Source organism: Carcharodon carcharias, chromosome 30 (genome assembly GCF_017639515.1).
Source record: "Carcharodon carcharias isolate sCarCar2 chromosome 30, sCarCar2.pri, whole genome shotgun sequence".
Classification (NCBI taxonomy): Eukaryota; Metazoa; Chordata; class Chondrichthyes; order Lamniformes; family Lamnidae; genus Carcharodon; species Carcharodon carcharias.
Window position 1 is genome coordinate 19,898,248 of NC_054496.1, and position 26,961 is coordinate 19,925,208.

General features: G+C 44.4%; 1 protein-coding gene across 2 annotated transcripts in view; it reads right to left on the reverse strand.

Moving 5' to 3' along the window:
- LOC121271209 (adhesion G protein-coupled receptor E3-like) overlaps positions 1–25,329 on the reverse strand; it is a 66,155-nt gene extending 40,826 nt beyond the window's left edge. Inside the window, exons 1-3 of one of the 2 annotated variants that reach the window (XM_041176999.1) lie at positions 25,115–25,329; positions 7,071–7,160; positions 6,493–6,646 (exon numbers count right to left, since the gene is read on the reverse strand). Coding sequence is in view for 1 of the 2 variants with exons in the window: in XM_041176998.1 (XP_041032932.1) it covers positions 7,071–7,160; positions 25,115–25,169 (145 nt within the window). In the remaining variant the exon portion in view is untranslated. The remainder of the gene's footprint in view (positions 1–6,492; positions 6,647–7,070; positions 7,161–25,114) is intronic. The other variant, XM_041176998.1, reaches the window with a different exon arrangement.
- Between the last annotated feature and the right edge of the window lie 1,632 nt (positions 25,330–26,961).

Consider the following 26,961-nt stretch of genomic DNA (forward strand, 5'->3'; position numbering starts at 1 on the left):
ACAGTGCTGTTCGGGAGGGAGTTCCAGGATCTTGACCCAGCGACGGTGATGGAATGGTGATTTTGGAGGACTTGGAGAGGAGCTTCCAGGTGGTGGTGTTCCCACGTGTCTGCTGCCCCTGTCCTTTTAGAAGGTTTTGGTCGTGGGTTTGGAAGGTGCTGGTCAAGGGTGAGTTCCTGCAGTGCATCTTGCAGTCGGTACATACTGCTGCCACTGTGTGTCAGTGGTGGAGGGAGTGAATGCAGAAGGTGGTGGATGGGTGCCAATCAAGCGGGGCTGCTTTGTCCTGGAGGGTGTCGAGACTTTTGAGCGTTTCTGGAGCTGCTCTCATCCAGGCAAGTGGGGGGTATTCCATCTGAGTGGGCTTGCGGACACGAAGGAAGGAACAAGCCTGTGGGGTTGGCTACTCTGCCCTACGTTCGACCCTACTCCTTCTCAAAATCAACCTGAGAGCAGGCCAAAGACCCAACATCGCCAAAGGGAATAGAAATTCTGGAACATGCCAGCCGCTATTGTTGTGTGTGTGAGTGGCTAAGTCACCATGTTAATGGGAGGAACAGGGCCTTCTGCTTTAGTGGATTAGTTCTGGATTCATCGCAGTTGATAGAAGCAGCTCTTTTTGAAGCTACTAGATGGAGCATCACAAAATTACTTCAACCTGAGATGTTATTAGGGTCTATAAAGAAAATAATTGTTAGCTGTTCCATTTGTAAAAATTATAATTTTAGGTTCACAAAGTCTAAGTGTGAAAACTGTCCCCTCTTCAGACACCCAAGAGTAAACATCAAGCATTCCTGGTTCAGTGTTACAATGTAGAGGAAAGCTTCATCATTTCAATGTAGATTTGAGCATGTTTCAGAGGATTGGGAGCTTTTTTTTCACCTTCATTTACTTATTCACAGTTTGTGGGTGTTGGGCCAGGATTTATTAGATGCTTCCTGCGCTTAATGATGCACAAAGCATGTGCTTATGTCTGTATTCATGGCTTTTTCTTTCCCTGGAACAGGTTATATTGTTTGAGGGGTGCCCTAGCTGACCAGGAGTCTCCCCTGCTCTTAACACCCGCCATTGGCGTGGTAGAAGGATTCACATTTGACCCCATTATGAGCACACCTTCTGTGTGGCCATCAAGTCCTGAAGTGGGAGTTGAGCACAGGGCCTCTGGTTCAGGGTCAGAGAGGCTATCCATCCCACCACAACACTTGCCCAGGGTTTAGTGCATGTCCCTAATGGTTCTTGAGAAAGTGGTGGTGAGCCATCTTGAACCGTTGTGGTCTGTCGAAGAGAATTTTGATACAACTGAGTGGCTTGCTGCACCATTTCAGAAAGCAGAGACGAGTCAACCACATTTCTGTGAGTTCTGGAATCACATGAGGGCCAGAACAAGTAAGAAAGGCAGATTACCTTCCCTGAAGGGGCATTAGTGAGTCAGATAGGTTTTCCGACAATCCAATAGTTTCATGGTCACCATTACTGACATTAACTGGATTTAACTTTCCCAACTGCTGTGGTGGGATTTGAACCTATATCTCCAGATTACTAGGCCTCAGTTAGTGTCCCTCCTGGTTTGACCTCACCACGCTCCCTCCTCTCTTGATGCAACTGGCTCTGGCTGGAGAGTTCCATGGTCACCATTCTCCATTACATATTGCACCCGCCAAGGTGGGACTAGATAGTGAGCATCACTGAGCTGTTTGACTGTTGAAGGCATTAGCCCGACCCTGCCTTCACCCAGTACCTGCAAGCATTTTCTTTCCAGTAGGTGTCACCGCATTGCAATGGGGGACTGAGAACCCTCTGTCAAGCTCACCAATCCAACTCAGCCAATTGGATTTCCAGCATCTGCAGTGTTTTGCTTTAATCTGTAATGTCTCCCTATTCAGCCAATTCCATGCAATTCCTGGTATTTATGGCTCTGTTTTACACTGTGTGTTAAAGTAATAACAGAGAATCAGGGATCAAAGCAGTCTACCATAAATAGCCCAGCATATATAATGCTTCATATATTTACCTCTACAACATGTGCACACATACAACTATTCCCCACCACACACACACACACACACACACACACACACACACACACACACACACAATTGAATACTGCATACACCCTTCTTCACAGTTTTTTCTTTCATAGGAGGTGCGCATCACATTTAGTGTTCCTAAAGTCCAAATGCAACTTCCGACTTTGATAACTTTGAATATGCGCACTGCATCTGGCACTTGAAAGCATCATTTATAAAGCTTTCATAATGTTAATGACATGAATGCCATGCTAATGAAATCATTCAGCGATGAGTAGAGAGCATCACTTTGGAACGTCAGACTGAAAGAATCATCACCGAAGATGGTGGTCAGGTCAAATTTTAGAAATTTGAACTGTATTTTATTAAAACGTTATGAACTACGCTTTCAAATGCCACTTACCATTTGCCGCTATGATGTGCACATCCAAAGTTATTAAAGTTTGAAGTTACACAAAGTCTTTATAAATGTAGTATGCAGTATATCTCATTTATTACAACTTTAATGGATTTCCCCATGTTCATGTGGGTAAAACCATTTACATATGCCCCCTCATTCTCACACACTGTTTAATATCATTACTCAACCACATTAATTGATATTAGACTATGAATGTCCCTATTCACACTTTCTGTTCTGCAGCATTGCTTCACGTGTGTCTACACAATCTCCCCGTCTCTCTTGCACACTGGCTAGGACTTTCCACTTTTGTATTTGCAAGCCCATCATTTTACAACCGGTGAATGGGCAGGAAACTGGGGGCTGAGGTGACAATAATAAAATGACCTGGCCTCCCTGCCTCACACATACACATACACACACAGACACACGGACATACACATACAGACACATGCATGTACAGACACACAAACACATGGACACATACAAAGACACAAACATGAGCACACAGATACACAGACACAAAAACACACACAAACACACAATCAGACAAATACACATGCACACACAGACACACACACACGTGCACACATACACATACGCTCAGACACACACACACACACATAGACACACACCCACGCACACTCAGACACACACACACAGACACAGACACATACTCAGACACACATTCAGACACAGGCACACAAACAAAGACACACACTCAGACATGCACACTCACACACTCAGACACACATTCAGACACAGGTACACAAACAAAGACACACATTCAGACACAGGTACACAAACAAAGACACACACTCAGACATGCGCACACACACTCACAAACAAACACACACACACTCAGACACACACTCAGGCACACAGACACAGGCACATACTCAGGTACACATTCAAACACACACACAAACACAGACACACACACAGGCACACACACATACATTCAGACACAGACACACAAAGACACACGCTCAGACATGCGAACAAACACTCACAAATAGCCAAACACACACACACACACTCAGACACATATTCAGATACACACAGACACACCCACACACAAACACAGACACACACTCAGACACACACAGACACACCCACACACACAAACACAGACACACACTCAGACATGCCCTCAGACAGACAGACACACACTCTCTTCTTCTTCAGCAGCCCCTTGGGATGACTTGCTCCTACTCTGGTTCGATGGCTTCTGAGGTGACTGATAAGTCCAATGCGTGATCGGCAGACTGTGCCACATGTGGAGTGGGTGGTGCTTGAAAGGTTGGGTAGGTGGTGTTTGGAGGTCTGTGCGCTCCCTCCGATGCCTCGACTTCGTCTCAGTGTGCTCCTGAAAAAATCGCTCAAAGTGTTTGATGCCTTCCCAAATGAACCTTCTCCCATGAGTGAGTGGGGATGTTTGACCTCTTCATCCCTAAAGCGTTTCCACTGTCCTCCTGGGAGTGTCCTACCATGACCGAGAACTGCTGTTGGAGTCTTTCTTTCTTGGTCGGTCTCTCGGTAATGTATTTGCTTGGGGGGGGGGGGGGGGCAGGAGAGAGGGTATCCATTCATGAAAGTGTCTCTCACCACGTGGTTCCCGTATTTTTTTAAACGATCCTGTTTACCGTGATTTTAAACCGTACAAGCTGTGACCTCAATGCCCGAAGGCCATCTTATCTGAGCAAGCTTCAGAGAAAGGAAGAGCTTGCATTTATATAGCGCCTTCCGCAGCTCCAGAGCATTGCAAAGTGAAGTACTTCTGAAGTGTAGTCACTGTTGTAATGTAGGAAGTGTGACTGTCATTTTGTGTACGTTAACATCTCTCAAGCAGTGATGTGGTCATGAGCAGGTAACCCATTTTAGTGATGTTGGTTGGGAGATAAAAATTGGTCTGGATACCAGGGGGAGCTTCAATTCTCTCCTTTGAAATAGCCCTGCAAGGGAACTTTTACAACTGAGAGGGCAGATGAATCCTCAGTTTAAAGTCTCTTCTTCACTCCCTTAGCACTGCACTGGAGTGTCAGCATAAATTTGGTGCTCAGGTGTCTAGAGAGAGACTTAAACCCACAACTTTCAGGCTCAGAGATAAGGAGTGCAGCTAAACTGGGCCCTGACTGAACTGGTTTCCATGTTGAACCTCCAGGCTATTCCTGACCTTCAAAGTTGTTAACGAAGCTTGAAGTGTACAATTCTTGATCTCATGCGTGATTTAATCTCACACATTCTATTTATTTTGCACAGATGGGGGTAAATGACGAAATCTCTACAAAATCACACTTGCTCATTCCACATCCTGTGACGATTCAGCATTCAGTAAATACAAAGGATACAACATCAAGCCTGTATCAGCTTATCTGATCACATGTGGATGACATAGGCATGTTATGGCATGATGCCCATATGTCTGAGCTAGAGACGGAGGGAGGAAATATCATCCTTCAGGATTCATGCTTTTGATTATTGCCCAGTGACCCCTGGTTGGCACTGTCTGGATGTTGGATAAAGACTTCATTGTGATCCCCCACCTGACTAAATGGACGGCCTTGTGGCTATGTGGGTTTCAAGTCCCACCCCAGGACTTGATGACTAAGGGAGGTGAGCTCATAATGTGGCCAAAGAAGTAGAGCATTAATCTGACAATTCTTCCAACACACACCAATGCCAGTTGGTAAGAATGGGAGAGGTCATGTCTTTTTTAATTCATTTATGGGATGTGGGTTTCGCTGGCTGGGCCAGCATTTATCGCCCATCCCTAGTCCCCCTTGAGAAGGTGGTGGTGAGCTGCCTTCTTGAACCGCTGCAGTCCATGTGGTGTAGGTACACCCACAGCACTGTTAGGGAGGGAGTCCCAGGATTTTGACCCCGCAACAGTGAAGGAATGGCGATATATTTCCAAGTCAGGATGTTGAGTGACTTGGAGAGCAATGTCCAGGTGGTGGTGTTCCCATGTGTCTGCTGCCCTTGTCCTTCTAGGTGGTAGCGGTCATGGGTTTGGAAGGTGCTGCCTAAGGAGCCTTGGTGAGGTTCTGCAGTGCATCTTGTAGATGGTATGTGATGGAAAGAATGTTGGAACCTTTACCATCATTATCCAAAGCTCCAGACTACAACATGCATGTAAAAGTGCATGTTTACAGCAACTTGGACTCCTTGAGTGAATTGCAATATACTACTACCACCACCATAGTTCAAGGACAAGGGCCAGAGGCACCGAAAGCCAGTGTTTCTGGAGCTGTACCTCAGCATGAATCAGCATCTTTAGGATTGGAAAAGGGGAGAATAAAATATAATTCCCTGCTTTAAGGTGTCCTGAAAATCTTAACCAGGTTTCAACAGTTCAGCCTCATAGTGTTGGCTAGCTATGGTCCTCAACCTGCCTGTTAGCTAAAGTCTGAGATTGAGGTAAAACCATTTCTCCATATCCAGCATGACCCATGTTTTTATTTTGCAAATAAAACAATCTTTCAGTGGTTTCCATTTCCACAATGCACCTCTCTTCTGACAGCCTCTGATCATAGCTGTACCATTGTGATATAGTCAGCATCGACCAACTCATTATTGATTAGTGATTCAGTGAGTCTCAGGCTCCCTCAACCCAAGGATGTAAGAACATCAGTATGTTTTTAGATTACTTTTAATCCTGAGCAAAGATTAAGCAGTTAATGTAGGAACTGGAACATAGGAGCATGGGGTAGGACTCTTAACCCCTGAAGCCTGTTCCACGATTTCATTAGACCTTGCTGTTAACTCCATTTACCCACCTTGGCTCTGTAACCTTTAAAGCCCTTGCTTGAGAAAAAAAAAATGATCCATCTCAGCTCAAAAATGTTCAAATCACTTCAGGATTTTTGGGGGAGAGAATTCCAGGCTCCCACTAGCCTGTGTGTGAGGGAATATTTCTTGTCATCACCTCTGTATTGTATTTTAAGGTTATGACCTCTTGTTCCAAATGCCCCTATTAGAGGAATTAGCTTCATCCACCCCACCCCCCTCCCCCCACCCTCCCAATACCCAATCAAATCCTTTAATCAACTTGAATTCAATCACCTTTTATCCTTCTGCATTCAAGGGAATACAAACATACTTTATGCAACCTGTGGTCATCGTCTGATCTTTTGAGTCCTGATGAACCTCTGCTGCACCTCCTCCAAGGTCACCATATCCTTCCTGAGAGGCAGTGGCCTGAACTGAATACAACGTTCTGTGGTGAAACAATCTATGAGTAGCTCAGAATTGATTTAAACTGTGTGCTTGTTGAACCTATCTCTGATTAAAATCACAGTAAGAGCAAAGATCAGAAGCAAAGATTCTGCTGAGATAACTTCAGAAACAGGAGATGACATTAAAAGGCAGCAAGAATTGAATTGATAATAAATGTAGCTAATATTGCTGTCTCTGGTGCCCAAAATTCTGTTACTAAAAGGATTAGCATTATCCAACAATGTCACTCTGGACTGTCCCCAGTTGAGGGGTTCCCCATTTTCTTTCTAACTAGCAGCCAACACAAAGTGTCTTATTTCTGTTTCAGAATGACTTGTCCATTTACACTTTGTCCAATCACCAGGAAGGAGTACTGAAAAGTTTTGAAGCCGTACTCCATTGCGTGTCAACGGTTGTTACCTTACCGGCACAGCTTCTGCCCCTTAATTCTTGTCCAGGTGGGCAGGGAGTCGAGGCAGGCGAGCACTGACCCACAAGAGTGCCGAGTAACAACACTGGAAGCAAAGAGAAGAGCCTCAGTTAGAATACAACACTGGAGAAACCCTGAATTGGAGAGTCAACTTTGCACCTAGAGGAAAATCGCACAGCTCACCACACGTTGCAACTGCTCCAGCCACACATCAGTACTGCAGGGGCATTGTCCCCGCTGGAAGCTTGTTTGACCCCAGTCCTCATTCATCCCCCTGCCACATCAGCTGCCAAAGCCATATAACCTGGTAACTGTTTTTTTTATCCCTATTTCCACATCAGCATCCTTGTGTCCCTAATGAGTGAAGCTGCCAAATAGTAGGCAGCTTAAGGCTTTGCTCCTGTGTTCTCTTCCTTAGAAAAGTCAAGCTTGAAAGGTGATCTGACAGACGTCATTAAAATTATGAAGGGTCTTGAGAGGGTAGATGTAGAGAAGATGTTTCCAATCATGGGGAAGTCCAAAACTAGGGCCCATGAGGATAGTCACTAATAAATCCAGTAGGGAATTCAGGGGAAACCTCTTGACTCAAAATATGGTTAGAATATAGATCTTGCTGCCACTCGTCTTGGTTGAGGTGAATAGCATAGGCATATTTGAGAGGAATCTAGCTAAGTTCATGAGGGAGAAAGGGATAGAAAGATTTCTTGATAAGGTGAGATGAAGTTAAGAGAGTGGGAAATCTGTTTTTTTAATTTATTGATGGTATGTGGGCATTGCTGGCTAGGTCAGCATTTATTGCCCATCCCTAATTGCCCTTGAACTAAGTGGCTTGCTAGGCCATTTCAGAGGGCATTTAAGAGTCAATCACATTGCTGTGATCTGGAGACACATGTAAGGCCAGACCAGGTAAGGATGGCAGATTTCCTTAGTCAGCCAGATGGGTTTTTCCGGCAATCGACAATGGTTCCATGGTCATCATGTGACTTCGAAAACCCAGATTCTTTTCTTATTGAATTCAAATTCTGAACCTGGGTCACCGGAGCTTTACCCTGGGTCTCTGGGTTACCAGTCCAGCGACTCTGCCCCTACGCCACTGCCTCCCTATTCAAATACCACTCAAAGAAACTTTCGTTCACATGTTTAGGCATCTTTAGCCAAATGGACAATGAAGGCGGTGGTGGGCCTTCTTCCTGAACCACTGCAGTCCCTTTAGGGAGTTCCAAGATTTTGATTCATGGTTTCATGGCTTGGAGGCGATAGTGTTCCCCTGTACCTGCTACCTTGTTCCTACTAGATAATGGCAGTCATGATTTGTAGTAGGTTTCCTGTCTGCTTCTCTTGGCTTATGCCTGTGGTTCTGGGGAATGTCTCTATGCTCAATGAGTATGACTGACCACTCTTTGATACTGCATGTTTTGTGGTAGGTTAAAGTGTAAGGGCTACTGAGAATTTGTGGCTCCTGAGCAGAATTAGTTGCACTGATGTGGAACTGTATTCAGCTTGCCTCCCCATTCTCCACCATAGTCTATATTTCAATGGCATTGCGAGGTAGTATCAGTCTATGATTGTAGTACAGGCTTTGACTCAATACTAAACAGCTGTTGTTGTATATACTATATAGAGATGAAAACAAAGCAGAAATCACCCCTGCTGCTAAGTTGTAATGTTCAATGTCTGGGCGCTGCACCATAGGAAGGCCCTTAATTTCCTCACTTTGGGTGACCGACAACAATTTACAGTTAAATAGTGCCTTTAATGTCATACAATTTCCCAAGAAGCTCCACAGGAGTGATGTCAGCAAAGTTTGACACCGAACCAAAGAAGGAGATATTAGGGTGGATGACCTAAATCTTGGTCAAAGATGTAGGCTTTAAGGAGAATCTTAAAGGAGGAGGAGAGAGAGGCAGAGAGATTTAGGGAGGGAATTCCAGAGTTTAGGTTAGGGCTGAGGCAGCTGAATACACGGCCACCAATACTGGAGCGATGAAAATCGGGGTGGGGGGGGGGGGCTGCGGGTGGGAGATGGGGGTGCACTACTGTTTGGAATTGGAGGAATGCAGATAGCTCCGAGGGTGGTATGGCTGGAGGAGGTTACAGAGGTGGCAATGGCTGAGGCCAAAGATTTGAACACAAGGATGAGAATTTTAAAATCGAGGTGTTGCTGGATCAGGAGCCAATGTGAGTCACGGAGCACAGGGGATGATGAGTGAACTAAACTATGTGCGAGGAATGTGGATTTTAGCTACTATCGCCCAATATGATTTCAACCCACAGATTTTGAAATCTTAATGAATCTCAGATAAAGATCAAAATAAGCCGCATTTATAAAATATCCCACAGCACCTTACAGCCAATGAAATACTTTTCCAGTGGTCACTGTTGTGACAATCAAGGCTCTGGCTCATCGTTCTAGACTCTTCATCAGCCAAAAAGGGTTTTGGGGTCTGGAATGCAATAGCTGAGAGTGCGGTGGAGGCCGGTTTAATTGAGGCATTGAAAAGGGAGTTGGATTGTTATCTGAAAAGGGAGAATGTACAGGGTTGCAGGAAGAATATGGGGAATGGCACGAGGTGTATTCATTCTGAGAGCCAGTGCAGACAGGTGGGGCCGAATGGCCTCCTTCTGTGCTGTAACAATTCTGTGATCTTGTAATGGAGGAAACATGGCGGCCAATTTGCGCACCTCAGAGTCCCATAAACAATAATACGATAGAGCAGCCATGAGATATCAGGTCACCTTGGTCAATGTCAATCCTTGTAGCCTCCAATCTCATTGCCAAACCCCATTCTTTTGAGGGGTTAACTGCTTTGGCATCCACCATTTTGTTGGGGAGTGGGGTGGGAGCGGTGAATGGAGAGGGAGGGGAGATTCTTCTGGCTTTGAGTCTCATTCAAACTGACTAACTGCGAATCAATCTCCTCCAGTTTGGTTGTCACAGTCTGAGCTAAATTAACCCATTTACATCTCCAAAAAAAACTTTCAATTTTTGAGGATAGAATCAGAAAATTGAAGCTTTCTTACTGGATTAAACAAGGATATGGCAAAGCTTCTCAAGACTGAAAGTTTCTGAGGAGGTAAATGGGAAAAGATGTTTTGTGACTGATTGTTGAATCTGTAATAAGGGGAACATTTTAGCAAGAGTGAGGTTTTAAAAAAACATAATTCTCAGCATATAGGCATCGCTAGGTCCAGCCCTACTTGTTCTCGAGAAAGTGTTGTTATTGGGCCACATTCTTGAACTGCTGCAGTGATGTGATGGAGATGCACCCATAGTGCTGATACCGAGGGCTTTCCAGGATTTTGACCCAGCGATAGTGCAGTAACGGTCAATATATGTCCAAGCTGGGGTAGTGCGTGACTTTTTTTACTGTTTGAAAAGAGACTGCTGATTGGTTGGCAAGTGGGCTCTAATTGGTAGAGACATTGTCAAGGAGAATGCACCAGTTGATGGTGACTGATAGTTAACTGCCAAGCATTGTTTGAAATTTAAACCAGGCAGCTTGACTCTGATTGGTCAATGCATTGCCCTGGGCAGTGAATGGCTGTCACTTATTTTAATTAGCTGAAACAAGTGCAATGTGTGTACGTGTTCTTTCTGCCTGCAAAGAGCAGGGCCCTGTGTATATGTAGCTTCCAGTAGATGCAAATGTGCACGTTGCGAGCCCAACTGGCAATCTTAAATCGGTTGTCAGCGTAATTCTTCACACACTGCGGATTATTTAGCAAAAGTTGCATAATCGCGGAATCCTATCTAATGTTGGACACTGTGGTTTGAGTTTTGCATGCACGAGCTGGTTGGGTCCAGTCTGTACCCTGCCTATAGTGAACAGCGGACTGAACATTCTGTTTGATACAATCCGCCGATCTTTGGGGCATGTGGCCCAGATATCTAGCATCACAATGGCGCTGAAATTCATATACCACATTACTCATTTGTGTGAAAGGCAGCACACCTTTCTGGCTTGACAGCCGCATCCTGTTAATGGTAAATACCACTCGTGTTGCTATTGCAAAGTAGCAGCGTGAAACGGCTAGCTTCACCTTTTGCTCAAATTTTTGAGATTTCTTGCCCTTCCAGGGTAACCTGAGGTAGACTGGGCACTTTTCAGGGCCAAAAGTGACGGCCTGAGGCCCGTTCATGAGTTTGCGTGATATACAGTGTGAAATCATCTGACCAGGGTAGCCAATTATCCTTTAATGTGCCTTATTTCGGCAGCAAGCTTGTGTGGTTAGCAAGTGGCTCAGGCCCTATTTATGAGGTTGCTGATAAGGCCAATCTTATAGCCCGTGGAACTGTAAGAATCGCAATGCGCATATTGACATGTATATCTCTTCTCATACAGTATAAATTGTTGTTCCCTTTACATTTGGTATTCTTGCGAATTGTCCTGGTGAGTGCAAGGCAACAAGATTCAGCAAAAAGAGTCTCATTTTTTTCAGCAAAATGATAGCGGAAAGACACTTGGAATGATACCTTACACTGAAGGTCAAGGACTAGCTCAGGTAGATATTAATAGGGTGTATCCTAATGTCTTATTGTTCATAAATATATTCAGATGCGTGTTACAGATTGTTCAGGGAGCCTGAGCTGCTGTGGCAACATGCACTTTTACATGCGTGTTGTGGTCTGGAGCTATGGATAGTGACGGTAGAGGCTCCAACATTCTTTCCATCCCACGGCTGACCAGGAATCTCTCCCGCTCTTACCGCCTGCCATAGACGTGTGTTGGAAGGATTTCCAGGTTGGCACTCGACTCGTTTGGCCGCGTTATGAACACACATTCCTTGGCCATCAAGTCCTGGGGTGGGGCTCCAACCCAGAGCTTCTGGCTCCGAGGCAGGGGCACTATCCCCTGCGCCACATTCCGATAGGCCCTCTCTTGTGCTGCCATTTTTATCATGCTTTAGAGGCGATTGTGTACGCGAATATTTCTAAGTCTTTGTTTTGGGGTATGCGTTTTCTACAAACTTCCCAAAGCCAGCTGTGACTTTCATTAGTGCAAGTGGGGCAGGCAGTTCAGAATCTGTCAGTTGGCGCATCTTAAATGGTTATCTGTCAGATCACCAAAAGCCAGCTGTGTTAAGCCGCTGGCTCTGATCTTATCATGGTCTCGCTTGAGTGCATTCAAAGGAGAAAGTATTGATCAAAAGTGGCAGGAGTTTAGAAAGCGCCAGATTGTTTCAGCGATGAGAAAGGCAACATTTAAATGTCAATAACTGGAGCCCAGAAGAAATGTATACGAATAATTCATCTACAGTAAGTGATATATATTAGATTTGGTCTGTACTGCTCAAAGATTAGAGGAAGCCTTGTTCCGAAGTATACACGTTTATTACAGTTATAAAAGTAACGGTCGCAGAAGGGGTAAAATTAAAATACAAATGTCAATGGGGTGAACAAGATCTTGAGATATAGGCCTGCTGACCTGTTAAGGTTCTGAAGCGATCAGGCTCAAACTGGCAACTTAAGCTTCCATTCAATCTAAATCTGTTAGTGCCCACAAAAAGTACATGGGAGAAATCTGTTATCAGACTCATCAGGGCAACAAGTTGCCACTAAATTGACATAAAAGGTTTAATTCATATTCAATTCAGCCCTCTCACCGCTGAGTCAGAAGGCTATGGGTTCAATCCCCACTGTTAACGACAGCTTTTGTTTATATAGCGCCTTTAACGTAATGAAACTTCCTGAGGCACGAGTTATAAAACAAAGTGTGTTTTCTTAAAATTATTCATTCACAGGGATGTGGGTGTTGCTGGCTAGGCCAGCATTCATTCACCATCCCCAATTGCCCTGAGGAGCTGGTGGTGAGCTGCCTGAACCACTGCAGCCCATGTGGTGTGGTGCAGGTTTTGAGGGAGGGAATTCCAGGATTTTGACCCAGCGACAATGAAGGAACGTCAATATATTTCCAAGTCAGGATGGTGAGTGGCTTGGAGGGGAATTTGCAGGTGGCGGTGTTCCCATGTATCTGCTGCCCTTGTCTTTCTAGATGGTAGTGGTCGTGGGTTTGGAAGGTACTGCCTAAGGAGTCTTGGTACAAAGCTACATAGGAGATATTGGGTTAGATGACCATAAGCTTGGTCAAGCAGGCACGTTTTGAGGAGAGTTTTAAAGGAGAAAAGCGAGCTGGAGAGGGAATTCCAGAGCTTGGGGCCTAGTCAACTGAAGGTGCGGCCACCAATGGTGGAGCAGTTAAAATTGAGAATGCGCAAGAGGCCAGAATTAGGGGACTGTAGATATCTTGGAGGGTTGTGGGGTTGGAGGAGATTACAGAAATGAGGGGTGGGTGCCGTGGTGGTGGGCAAGGCTGTGGAGTCCCAGAAGGTGAAAACAGTTCGGACCAGTACTTTTATTTCCCAGTTTTTACTGGTGTTACATTTTAAGGCATACAAGACGAATTCGGACCAGTTTCCTTATATCCCAGTTTTCACTGTTTTTTTTCCTTCTGGAGGGATCTGAATAGAAGGCTGATAACTTTTAAAATCAAGGCCCTGCTTGACTAGAAGTTCTCAAAGCTTAAGTACAGTATCTAGACCAACGCCTCCAGTGCAATACAGAGGGAGTGCTGCATAGTCAGAGGTCCCACTTTTTGGAAAAAGATGTTAAACCTACGTTCCATCTGCAGCTGGACCTAGAAGATCCTATGGCACTATTTTCTAGATTTTTCTCCAGTGTCTGGGCCAATACATATCCACCAATTAACAGGCACAAAAACAGATTGTCTGGTCCTTATCACATTGCTCTTTGTGGAAGCTTGCTGTGCGCAAATTCTCAGCGGCGTTTCCTACATTACAACAGTGACTACACTTCAAAAAATGCTTTTTAGGACATTCTGGGATCATGCAAGGTGCTACCTAAATGCAAGCTTTTTCACTTAAAAGCAAGCCTTTTCTTGTTGGACTAGTCAGTCAGTCACTCACTCAGCAATGGATTGTGACTATCATGGGTATAGCGGAATATGAAACAATGTTTTGCAGTATTGTTAAATTAGTCACTGAGCAATGTATTGTGACTGCCATGAGCTTAGTCCATTGTGCAACAATGGGTTTTCAGTACTGTTGAATTGGTCAGTCGCTCAGCAAAAGGGTTGTAACACCTTAGGTTTCCGTCAGTTATACAATGATGTGGACCTGCTCAGTTGCAGAGTGTGCCCGCAATACAATGTCCCAATGTATCTGCTGCATCAGGTGTGAACAGTGTGGCTCATATCAGCATCAGAGTTCCAGGAATGAAACTTAAAATAGCTTTGGGAGGCGATGATAAGGAAACGCATAACACAATGCTAATGACACAGTTTCCATCTGCATTATCAGATAAGGTTCTAATAGTGAGGCCATTCCCCATTGCTGCATAATTCTGGTCAATTGCACAGTGTAATCAAACCTAACGTGTGTACTCTATAGTTTTTGCTATGTGGAAACCTTTGTTCTCTTTATCAAGATCTGTACTCAAGGTTATATAGGCTGGCGTCTGCTGTGATAAATCAATGAGCAAAGAATGCCAGGTATTTGTTGGAATTGCACATACGTATAGACTTTGTGCGGGCAACTTGCTGTCTGCCAAACAGCCCAGCACCCTCACAGGGCAGCTGGGAGTTTAGTGCACAGGGCAAACAACGGTGTATCTCAACCAATCAGACTGAAGAAACATCAATGAGCAGTGCAGTGTCCAAAGCAGCAAGCGTCTCTGAGAATAGTCAATTCAATGTTAAATCAGGCACAGAAAGTGAAATAAATAGAGGGAAAGAAATTGGGTCGAGGCAGAGGGATAAAAGAGACAGAAAAAAAAACAGAAACTAAAAGTTGTTATTACTTTTTAAAATTACTTTCGAAAATTTCAAAAATAATTAAAAGCTGGAAGAGTGAGTCTCCACACTTTAAAACTTTTTTTTAATGGGATATGGATATCACTAGCAAGGCCAGAATTTGTTGCCCGTCCCTATTTGCCCATGAACTGAACCCATTCCAGAGGGCAGTTAATCGTTAGCAACTGCTTTGCTTTTGTATTATTGAGCAAGATGATATTGTTTGATCTTGCTTTCAATGTAACTTAATGAGGTGCAAACTAATGAGTAAGCACAGCTCCTTCTACCAAAAACAAATAGAGCACTTAAGACCCTATAACCAGCTATTTTAAAATTGATGGTAATGGTTAATAGTTATCACTTTTGATCCGACATAAATGTAAATGCTTTAAATGCTGAGCTTTAAAGTTCATATTATTGACTACAGCTAAGCTACTCAGCAGCAATTTTCCTTTCTTTGGCACATTCCCACTCTCACCGAATCCTTGGGTTAGAACTCCTTCCTCTCGTGTCTTTCCCATTCCAACCCCAATACCGGCTCACCTTGCAACACGTTGTTAGCTCAACACTGAGAGATGGCGAGAAGGTCTGCTTTGCTGCGCCAAAAGAGCTTGGATTGGCTGGACCTAAAGACTGGGTATGTTTCTTGACAATTCTTCTATTTGTAGGCAGGGCGTGGTGGATAGTCCCCATCACTGGTGCAATCCCCAGGAGGTCTGAAGTGTTGCATGCTCTTTTTGTGGCTGTATGCGTTTTCGGTATAAAATAGAAAAGCACTTCGAACAAGTGCTTCCTCTTCGTTTGATCTCCCCCTTTAAGAATTCCAATAGACTTTCAGAAGCAGTAAAGCAAATATTAGTGGAACAATTTTAATCCAACTGGCTGGTCAGGGAACCCATGGAATGGGCAGAATGTTGCTTTTACAGCCTGCCCAAGTATAGCCTACTCTGCTCATAGTTAAGGAAGGATGTTCAGATCTGAGAGAGGGGGTAAAGGAGCTTTACTAGAATGGTACCAGAGATGAAAGACTTTATCAATAAGACATTGAAGAAGCTGGAGTTGTTCTTCTTAGAGCAGAGCAGGTTAAGAAGGAGACTCAACAGAAGTGTTCAGAATCTTGAAGGGTTTTTGATAGAGTAAATAAGGAGAAACTGCTTCCAGTGGCAAAAAGGACATTAACCAAAGGTCACAGATTAGCAAAAGAACTAGAGGAAGCAATTTTTTCCTTGGCAAATTGTAATAATTGGAATTGGGTGGTGAAAGCAGGTTCAATAACAACTTTTAAAAGAGAACTTGATAAATACTTGAAGGGGAAAATTTTGCAGAGCTATTGGCAAAGAACATCAGAGCAGGACTAATTGGACTTGATGGGTCAAATGGCCTACTTCTGCTCCCATGCCTTATAGTCTCTTTCAAAGAGCCAGCACAGGCACGATGGGCTGAATGGCCTCCTTCTGTGCTGCATCATTCTATGATACATGAAGAATAAAATAGGGTGGGTGTAAAACCAGTGTTGAATGCAATTCCATCAGTTTCACCATCAGCAGCTTTACAAAAAAAGGAAGATGTGCATTTATATAACACTTGTCACGATCCATCGGATGTCTCAAACTGTTTTACAGCCAATTAAATGCTTTTTAAATGTTTTTGGACCTTTTACACCACCCCCCCCCACCCCCCGCAAGCAGGCAGATGGTGCCTTGGTTTAATATCTCTTCTGAAAGACAGCTCCTCTGACAGTGAAGCACTCCCTCAGTACTGCACTGGAGTGCTAGCATGATTTTTGTGCTTAAGCCCTGGGGTGGGACTTGAACAAGGAACCTTGTGACTCTGGGAGTGGGGGAGAGTGCTACCAACTGAGCCACATAAAATCGCCCACATTAGCAGTAGAGTCCTTATCTCAGCCCTCAACCCGCACTCAAGTTTTAAACTTGCCCTTATCAAGGATCCTTATGTTTCCTAGAAGTGTCAACTTTTTGATCAGAAATAACTGAGCTTGACACATGTTTGTCAGCCCCTTCTTATCTGCAGTGAAACAACAGTGGGTTGAGAAAACCCTTGCGATGGGCTGCTCTGTTCTAATAGGCATGGGTGACTGAGAATCAAACAAGCTGCCTTTGCTATCTACCTGCAGTGCTTCTATCATCATGTGCATGGTGCTTCATGGTGGATCAGTGACGGCCTAGATAGGGCCCAACACAGCACAACATTGAGGCAGGGATGGACTGGCTGGGAGTGGGAGGACCCTGGGCTAGGCTCTGAACTCTACTGATAGCAGTTTTCCTATCACTCTGGGGCTCCGGCCCCAGAGAAGTGTTTTTAGAAAACAGCAGTATACTGGTAAATGGAACAGGTGGGAAGTAAGGAAGTACATTTTAATTAATATATTATACACAATTATATACATATACATATACATATAGTTTCCACTGGTAGGAAGGTCAGTAACCAAAGAATTCAGATTTAAGATCATTGACAAAAGGAGCAATGAGGGTCATGAGGAGAATATTTATTACAGAACAAATTGTTACGATAGGGAATGCACTGCAGGTAATGGAGTCAGAATAAGGTTCAATCGTAATTTTCCGAAGGAATTTGGTTATATCTTTGGAAAGAAGAAAAAGGATTGCTGGGCTTTGGAGAAGTGCCGAGGGAGTTGGGGCTAATTTGATGGCTTAAAAAAAGGGCCAGCACTGGCACGATGGGCTGAATGACCTCCTTGGGTGTTACGTGGTCCTATATAAAGGAATGCTTGCTTTAAGTGTTTGACCCAAGCATTGCCAGGGACTCATCGTTTAATGACTGGCAGCTTTATGCATCAGAGCCTACGCAATGTAGCAATGGGATTACCAGGCGTAGTCAACCTTTCACCTCCCACCTCTCACTGTGACTGAGGTGAGGCCATGGTGTAAAGCTGAGAATGAAACTGATATATGAGGGTGCCTCAGTCCCAAATACGAGTGACACCCACATTGTACCTATTGTACATCTCAGATCAACCATAGGTGATAATTAGCTCAAAATATTCCTTCTAACCTCCCCCTGCTGCTAGTTGCATAAATCCTAGTTGTTGACTTTGGGTTACAGAACCACTCCAGAAGCTGAGACTTAAGGTCTGGAGATACGAGTTCAAATCCTATCAGGACAGCTGTAGAATTTAAATTCGGTATGATGCAAAAATGAGACCTGTCGAGGTTTTTCATCTTTTTTTCATCTACTCCATCCAATATTAGATAGTCTTGCGAGTGTCCTGATGAGTGCAAGACGAAAAGCTTTGACATGTCTCTTTTTTCAGTTTTGTACTACCAAATGACAAATTTAAATTCAATTTGGATGATCCTAATAACGGCAATCACCTGGTTGTACAATCCCACCCAGTTTACTAATGTCCTTTAGGGAAGAAAATCTCTTGTCCTTACTTAGTCTGGCCTCTATATGACCCACAACAATGTGTTTGAATCTTAACTGCCCTCTGAAATGGCCTGGCAAACCACTCGGTGGTATCTAAGGAAGGGGTAAATAAAAGCTGCCTGCATCAGTGATGCCCATATCCCATGAGTGAACAAAGTAAAGGTTAAGGTTTTGAATGGGACCACATTTAAGCCTCCCTCAACCTGTGCGAGGAACTCCCCTGGCTCAGCCACTGCTTTTCAAATTCGTTTCCAGTTTGGCTCGAGGTATCGACCTGAAGGAAAGGTTTGAAGCTCTCAAGCAAGGTTATTGCCCTCAGCACACGAGGGGAAACCTCACCCCAAGAATAGGAGCCCCTTGACTCAATAAAGAAAGAATTTGCATCCATATAGCGCCTCTCACAACCTTAGGATGCCCCACAGTGTTTTACGGATAATTAGATATGTTTTGAGGTGTGGTCACTGTTGTAATGCGGGAAACATGACAGCCAATTTGTTGCACAGCGAGATCCCACAAACAGCAATGCGACCATGGCCAGGTATTACTCTGTTGGTGATGTTTGTTGAGGGAGAAATAGTGGCCAGGGCTTCTCTGCTCTTCTTTCAAATTGTACCATAGGATCATTTACATTCACCCCAGAGGGCAGACTACGGTTGCCAACAGTGGTTAAATGTATTCCTGAACGTTTCATCACACGTCTTGCCCTTTTGCTCCAGCCATTACTCAACCACCACATCCACCCTTGTGATGCACTGGCCCCCTATGCCAATTGGAAAGCAAAAAGACTCACTACCCAATTGGATGATGCTCGATTGTCAGCCAAACAGCCTTTTGTTCACATACGCAATATTTTTATATCTGGTGAAGAGAAATGTTCAAACAAAAGTGACAAAAAGACAATCTTTTTTTAATGTCCCCATGATTTTTCTGCAGGGTTGCACACGGCAGTGTGCTGGAGATTGATCGTCAATTCCCGGAGACTCCAGGCCAATCCTGGAGGGTTGGCAGCCCTTGGGCAGGCAGGACGTCGGTCTAACATCTCACCCGGAAGACAGGACGTCCAACCGTGCAGCACTTCCTCAGTACTGCACTGGGACTGCTGACCTGGATTTTGTGAGCTGCAGTTCAAATTAACCTTCCCTTTCTCTGACAGATGCCTTAGTGTATTTCCAACATTTTCTGTTTTTATTGCAGGTTTCTCATAATATCTTCTGAATAAATTGATTTGTGGTATAGAGAACTGCAATATTTAATTACCTATCTCTACTCCATCCAAGTGCTCTGGGCAGATTCTAAGGTCATTCAGAGGTTAAATGTTGCTCGGTAAGGAAAACTGCATATTAGGGCATGTTGGTAAATTTCCAGTTTCAGGCTGGGGGACAAAAGTGTGTATGAAAGGGCTCACATTCCTTCCCTTGTTTCAAATGCTTCTGACAATTTCAAGCGTGACTTCTCAGGCTACTGTGACACAATCGAGAGCGATGAATAGAACAACAGATTCCTGGCACTGAGTCACAGACTGGAATCCAAGTGAGGGAGGATTGGATGATCTCGTAGTTACAGGGAGTAAAGTGTAGTCTGGCTGCCTCTCTCCCAGCTCACTGCTTGAATATAAACTCAGGCCATTATTCAGGCCTTTTGTCTTATGCTGAGTTTTGTGCTATGTGTCTGGCTATCTGTGATTGCTGCCACCACAAAATGAACCAGGATAAATGGTCATGACTTCTAAATGCCAGTTTCCTGAGAAATAATCAACATTATATTTCCTGGAAATCCTAACTTCAGCCTATAGCATCAAGACTGAATCTTCTACCTAATTTATTTCACACTGACTGAATCCTCTACCCAGCCTATTTACACACTGCCTACATCCTGGGGGGGTTACCAATGACCAGAAACTTAGCTAGACCAGCCATATAAATACTGTGGCTACAAGACCAGATCATAGGCTGGGAATTCTGCGACGAGTAACTCACCCCTTAACTCCCCAAAGCCTGTCCACCATCTAAAAGGCGCAAGTCAGGAGTGTGATAGAATACTCTCCCCTTGCCCGGATGAGTGCAGCTCCCACAATCAAGAAACTCAACACCAACACCATGCAGCCTGCTTGATTGACGCCCCCATCCACCATTTTAAACATTGACTCCCTCACTACCAGTACACAGCAATGGTAGCTGCGTGTACCATCTACAAGATGCAGTGTAGCATCTCACCAAGGCTCCTTCGATAGCATCTTTCAAACCTGCGACTTCTACCACCTAGAAGAGCAAAGGCAGCAGAACATGGAATCGCCTCCAAGCCACTCACCATCCTGACTTTGATTCATAATGCCATTTCTACTGTCATTGGGTCAAAAAGCCTGGAACTCCCTCTTAACAGCACTGTGGGTGTACCTATACCACAGGAACTGCAGCAGTTCAAGAAGGCGGCTCACCACCACCATCTCAAGGGCAATTAGGGATGGGTAATAAATGCTAGTTCAGCCAGCGACACCCACATCCCATGAAAGAATTTTTAAAAAAATCTATCAAATTTACCCTGGCTGATCTCTCTGTCTAACTTGCTATATAATGAATTGTTGACCAGAAAACGGTCTGTGCCGCGATTAAACATTCATCACAACTCGCAGCTCTGTACCGGAAGTTCCCATCTTCCAGGTGACTTCATGGAAAGAGAACAGAACTGAACGGGATCTCTGATCTAGACCTGGTAAGGCTCTCTGTCTAAAAGCCACATAAAACAACTAGGATGTTCCAAAACTACATTGTCAACATTTAAGATGCAGCTTCAGAATAATCTTGCTGTTGCTTTGATAGCTTACTGAGTAAGTGCACCTGCTACCATGGTACTGAGCCACACAGAGCAGTAAGGATCTAGACCGGGGTATTACATAGAGATTTGCAGCACAGAAACAGGTGGTTCTACCAGTTAATGCTGGTGTTTATGCATCATAAAAGCCATAGAGTCATTCATAGAGTTATACAGCACTGAAAGAGGCCCTTTGGCCCATCGTGTCTGTGCCGGCCATCAAGCACCTATCCATTCTAATCCCATTTTCCAGCACTTGGCCTGTAGCCCTGTATGCTATGGCATTTCAAGTGCCTTTCTAAATACTTCTTAAATGTTGTGAGGGTTCCTGCCTCTACCACCCCCTCAGTGTGTTCCAGATTCTAACCACCAACCACCCTCTGGGTGAAAAATGTTTTCCTCAAATCCCCTCTAAACCTCCTGCCCCTCACCTTAAATCTATGCCCCTGGTTATTGACTCCTCCACTAAGGGGAAGAGTTTCTTCCTATCTACCCTATCTATGCCCCTCATAATTTGGTATACCTCTCTCAGCTGCCACACCCACCAGCTCCTCTGCTCTAAGCAAAACACCCCCAGCCTATCCATAGCTGATAGCCTCCTCCCCTCATCTCACCCCATCAGCAAATCCTTTCATTCATTTCTCTCTTAGTATTTACCTAGATTCCCCTTAAATGCATCCTCATGTACTCTCTGCATAGCGAGTTCCACAAACCATGCTCTGGCTAAAAGTTTCTCCTGAATTCCTTATTGGATGTATTGGTGACTATCATGTTTATAGTCCATCCTTTTGGTCTCCCCCATCAAACCCTTTCGTAATCTTAAAGTCCATGTTAAGTCGACTAATCTTGGGATGTCGGTACAGGTGCCACAAATTGGTTCTCATATTGCTGGATTGGAAAGAGGAGGATTTTAAACCAGAATCCCTACTCATAATAACCGTCCAGTAATTCCTGTTGGAAAAGGTACATATGGAGATATCAAACGATGACAGAATTTGGCCTCAGTTGTGTTATTCAATTCTTCAACTGTTTCATCAACAGTGTTCTCTCTCTATCATAAGGCCAGAAGTGGGATGTTTGCTGATGATTACACGATGTTCAGTACCAGTCACAATTCCCTAGATAATGCAGCAATCCATGCCTGCATGAAGTAAGACCTGGACAACAACCAGGCTTAGGCTAATAAGTGGCAAATCAATTTCACTCTCCACAGGCAATGATCATCTCCAACAGTTGAGTATCTGACCACCTCCTCATAATGCCCAACAGCATTGCTATCTCTGAATCCCTCTCCATTAACATCCTGAGGTGTCAACATTGGCTAGAACCTCAATTGCAGCAGCCACATAAACACCATGGCTATTAGAGCAGGTTGGAGGCTGGGAATTTTGCACTGAGTGACTCGCCTCCTGATGCCCTAAGTCAGTCCACCTTCCACAAGGCACAAGTCAGGAGTGTGATGAAATACGCTCCATATGCCTGGATGGGTGCAGCTCCAACAGCATTCAAGAAGCTCAACACCATCCAGGAAGAAAGGACCTCTGTTTGACCACCAGCTCTTGCATAACCATCAAACATTCAATCCCTCCATCACTTGGCTGCAACATGTACCATCTACAGAATGATTGGCATCAAGGCACAAGGCTTCTTCAACAGCAGCTCCCGGATGCCAGGGGATACTATCACCTCTGAGTTCCCCTTCAAGTCACATAATATCCTGACTTCACAGAATGACAGAATCGTTACAGCATGGAAGGAGGCCATTCGGCCCATTGTGTCTGCTTCGGCTCTCCGAATGAACCATTCAATCATTTCCATTCTCCCACCTTCTTCTCGTGGCCCTGCACATTCTTCCTTTTCAGATAGCAATCTAAATCCGCCTTGATTGAATCTGCCTCCACCACACTCTCAGGCAGCGCATTTGAGATCCTAACCACTCGCTGTGTGAAAAAGTTTTCCCTCATATCGCTTTTGCTTCTTTTGCCAATTAATTTAAATCTGTGCCCTCTCGTTCTCGATCCTTTCATGAGGGACGAACAGTTTTTCCCTATCTGCTTTGTCCAGAGACCTCCCCACTACCTTCTCCATGATTTTGAATACCTCTATCAAGTCTCTTTTCAGCCTTCTCTTCTCCAAGAAAAACAGTCCCAACTTCTCCGATCTTAGAAATGCATCGCTGTTTCTTCATTGCCACTGGATAAAAGCCCTGGAACTCCCTCCCTTGTAACCTCGCAGCAGTACCTTCACTGCCACGCTTCACCAAGAAAGCTCATCACTTTCTGAAGGGCAAATGAAGGCGGGCCATAAATGCCCACCTTGCCAGCAATGCCCACATCCCAGTTAAAAACAAAGACTCAGCGTGTGTGGGTGCAAGTGAGAAGCATCTACTTGTGTCAGGAAGAGGACGGTGAACCAGAGGAAAGAGTTAACAGCTTCAAGAGAAGACGGGATGAAATACAAACGGGCGAGATGGAGTGGAATCCCATTGCAGAGCTGCAGTTGTTCAGGTGGACACGTAACGCTGAACAATAGGACATCAAAACTGCTGCAGCTTACCAATGGTTATTGGTGTCGGGTTACTTTCACACAACGTGTACTGACAGTAGAATTCGAATCAAGTGAAACAGCGCGAGCGTCTGATGGGGCTGTGAATTGCTTCGTTTCTGACTTTTTGACTCACTGTTGGAAATTTTTGCCCGGATCTTAGTCCATTGGTTGAATCAGATTGATAGTTGCACGTGTGGGTTATACTAGGCGTTGTTAACAAATAACAGGAAACATGAAAAAGATATTATTGCTTTTATGGAATTCTACGAAGCAGGGTCTTGCCCTGTGCTCCCATATCGGTCTGTTCTGCCTGCCACGTTCCTCTTCCTGCCCTATTCTTGTGTTTCCTGATCATTTCCCTGAATAGTTTCTGTAATCCACATCAAGAAAAGAACGCAATGTTCTACACTTTCCTGGTCCAATTTATACGTCAATATTTAATTCTATAACAGGGTTTGTTTATATCTTCTTGCTGCTGTCTTTTTCCTCCTATTTTCAACCTGTTCTTTGCCATCTCCCCTCTCTCTGCTTCTTACCTCCTTTCTTTGCTTCCTTTACCTGTTCTCACCTTCACACTCTCCTTTTGTTTTTCTCTGCCCCACCTTTCTTTCCCCTCTTTCCCTATTTGCCCAACCTTTCCCTCCCTCTTTCCTTTGCTCTCCCTCTGCTAGTTCCCACTCTGCTTTGTTTTAACATGCTTTTCTCACTCCTTTTCTTTCTTGGCTCCTTCGTGTATGTGTGTGTGTGTGTGTGTCTGTTTGTGTGAGCATTATCGGGTGGCTGAGTGTTTAGCTGTGGCTCGGTTGGTAGCACACTTGCTTTCAGAGTCACAGGGTTATAAGTTTAAGCCTCACTCTTGGACCTGAGCTTAGAAAACCAGGCTGATGCTCCATCACAGTACCAAGAGGGTGTTGCACTCTCTGAGACACCCGTAAAGCACTTTGCAATGTCCTATTGATGTGCTATAAAATGCAGGTCCTTTTTTTCAGATCTATTCACCCACATTGAAATAACTGAGAGGACTTCGGAAAACCCCCAAGAAAAATGTGCAATCTTGATGCTTGCATGGCCAGTTTCAACCAACTAGCTGGAAACCCCAGAAACATGCTCCCTTACACCCTGTGCTGCCACTTGGTAAGGAAACTGCCAACAGAGTTGGCAGCCTTACCCACACTGAAGGGAAAAGTGCCTCGATACGGAGGTACAAGTACTGACAATGGAAAACACATATGATCACATCATTATATTTAACACAAGGAGACACGTTACTCTCAGCCTGACAGATGCAACGAGAATAGTTAAAACTCCAGGAATTATTAGAAGTGGAAACCAATAGAACAACAATTCATAGAGAAAATAGGGTTGGAGAGACAGAAGGAGAGGGGACAAGAGAGAGGAGAGATAGACTGAGCAGTGACTCAGAATTGGACTTTGTGTCTAATATAAAGTGGGCTTGTTGACTTACCCAGCAAAGAGAAGCTACTGGATTCCATGAATGAAAGGTGTTGCCTACTCATCATATGAAACAGCAATAGGTTCCTTTAAGGCAGGAAAAGGGTCCTCTCACACACTGTAGTCACACACTGCTGGTGGTCTGCCGTTCCCTGTACTGCCCTCACAAAGCTCTCACTTTACTGACTGCTACCCTGCGTATCTGACAGGACTGATCATGCATTTAGATTCATTATCTTGCTCCTGCAGCTCTAGCTCCCTCTACCACAGGGATTTTGAACCAATGAATAAGCTATCGGGGGAGGGGCCTGGATGGCAGTTTCATGCTTGTGCAGTTATTAATTACAAGTAATGAGTCACTGTTTATTCTGGTTGACGCTATAATTTTTCTGCACTGCTCTGGGATTTCCTCACCAAGTTTAAAAAGGGAAGTATGTGGACGCTGTAATAAATTCACATAAAGTCACCCACCCCACTCAATTCGTCTGCCATCCCTCAGTGCTCGAGGAATCACTGGTGAAAGCACTTCGGATTTAAAGTGATTGGCAAAGAAGCCAAAGGTTAGACTGCTATACACAGCAAGTGTCAGCAGCAGTACAGTACTCCCTCTGTACTGCCAGCCTTGACCATTATACACTCAATTGGCTGGAGGGAGATTTGAACCCACAACATTACAAATTAGAGACACAAGTGATACCAACTAAGCCACAGCTAACACACTTGAACCTTGCCACCTGCTATAACAATTCTTCAATTTAGAGTTGAGCTAAAAATAAAAAAATGCTGGAAAGACTCAGCAGGTCTGGCAGCCATCACTTCATAGTCATCCAGACTCGAAACTTTAACCGTGGGTTCAAATCCCACGGCGGCAACCAGTGTAATTTAAATTCAATGAATAAAATCTGGAATTAAAAGCTGGCTCCCAGCAATGGTGACCATGAAGGTATTGTTGTACTTGGTTCCCTCGTGTCCTTTAGAGATGGAAATCTGTCGCCCTTATCTGGTCCGGCCTACATGTGACTCCAAGGCCCACAGAGATGTGGTTGACTCTGAAATGGCCTAGCAAGCCATCCAGCTCATGGACAACAAACGCTGGCCTTGCCAGTGATGCCCACATCTCATTAAAGAATAATTTTTTAAAAAACAACCACTTTATAGAATGGCCCAATGTCAAAAATACTCTACCATGAGCTCTATGCCTTAGTTAGATCCCAACAATGATTGTTGACTTTAGGACATAACCGTATCATATAAAAAATAAGTGTATATCTGCCAGGAGCTGGACACAAGAAACTAAACTGACACTCCAATGGTGTACTGAGGGAATGCTGCACTGTCTGAGGTGCTGCCTTTTAGATGAGATGATAAACCAAGGCCAAGTCTGTCCCCTCAAGAGGATCCCATGGCATTATTTCGAAGAAGAACAGGGGAGTTATCCCAGGTGCCCTGTCCGATATTTATCCCTCAGTCAACATCACACTAACAGATTATCTGGTTGTCATCACCTTGCTGCATGTGGAAGCTTACTGTGCTAAGAATTGCTGCCAAGTTTCCTGCATTACAGCAGTGACAACATTTCAAAAGTACTTCATTACTTGGAGACGTCCAATGACGGTGAAAGTAGATATATAAATGTTTTCCCTCTTTATGCAGGTTGGTTTCAGTTCCTACCTTTGAAAGTAGGCATGTGTGGATCATCTAAAGGTTCCTTGTTTTAGCGGCCTGTGTTCACTTCCCCCTCACTCCCTCACACTGAGGGATCGTTGTAACTGGAATGGTGAAGTCCATCAATGCAAGAGGTAGTCAATGCATTTCTGCTGCTGCTTTCCAAATGTGTTTGCAGACTAAGCCATGTGAACT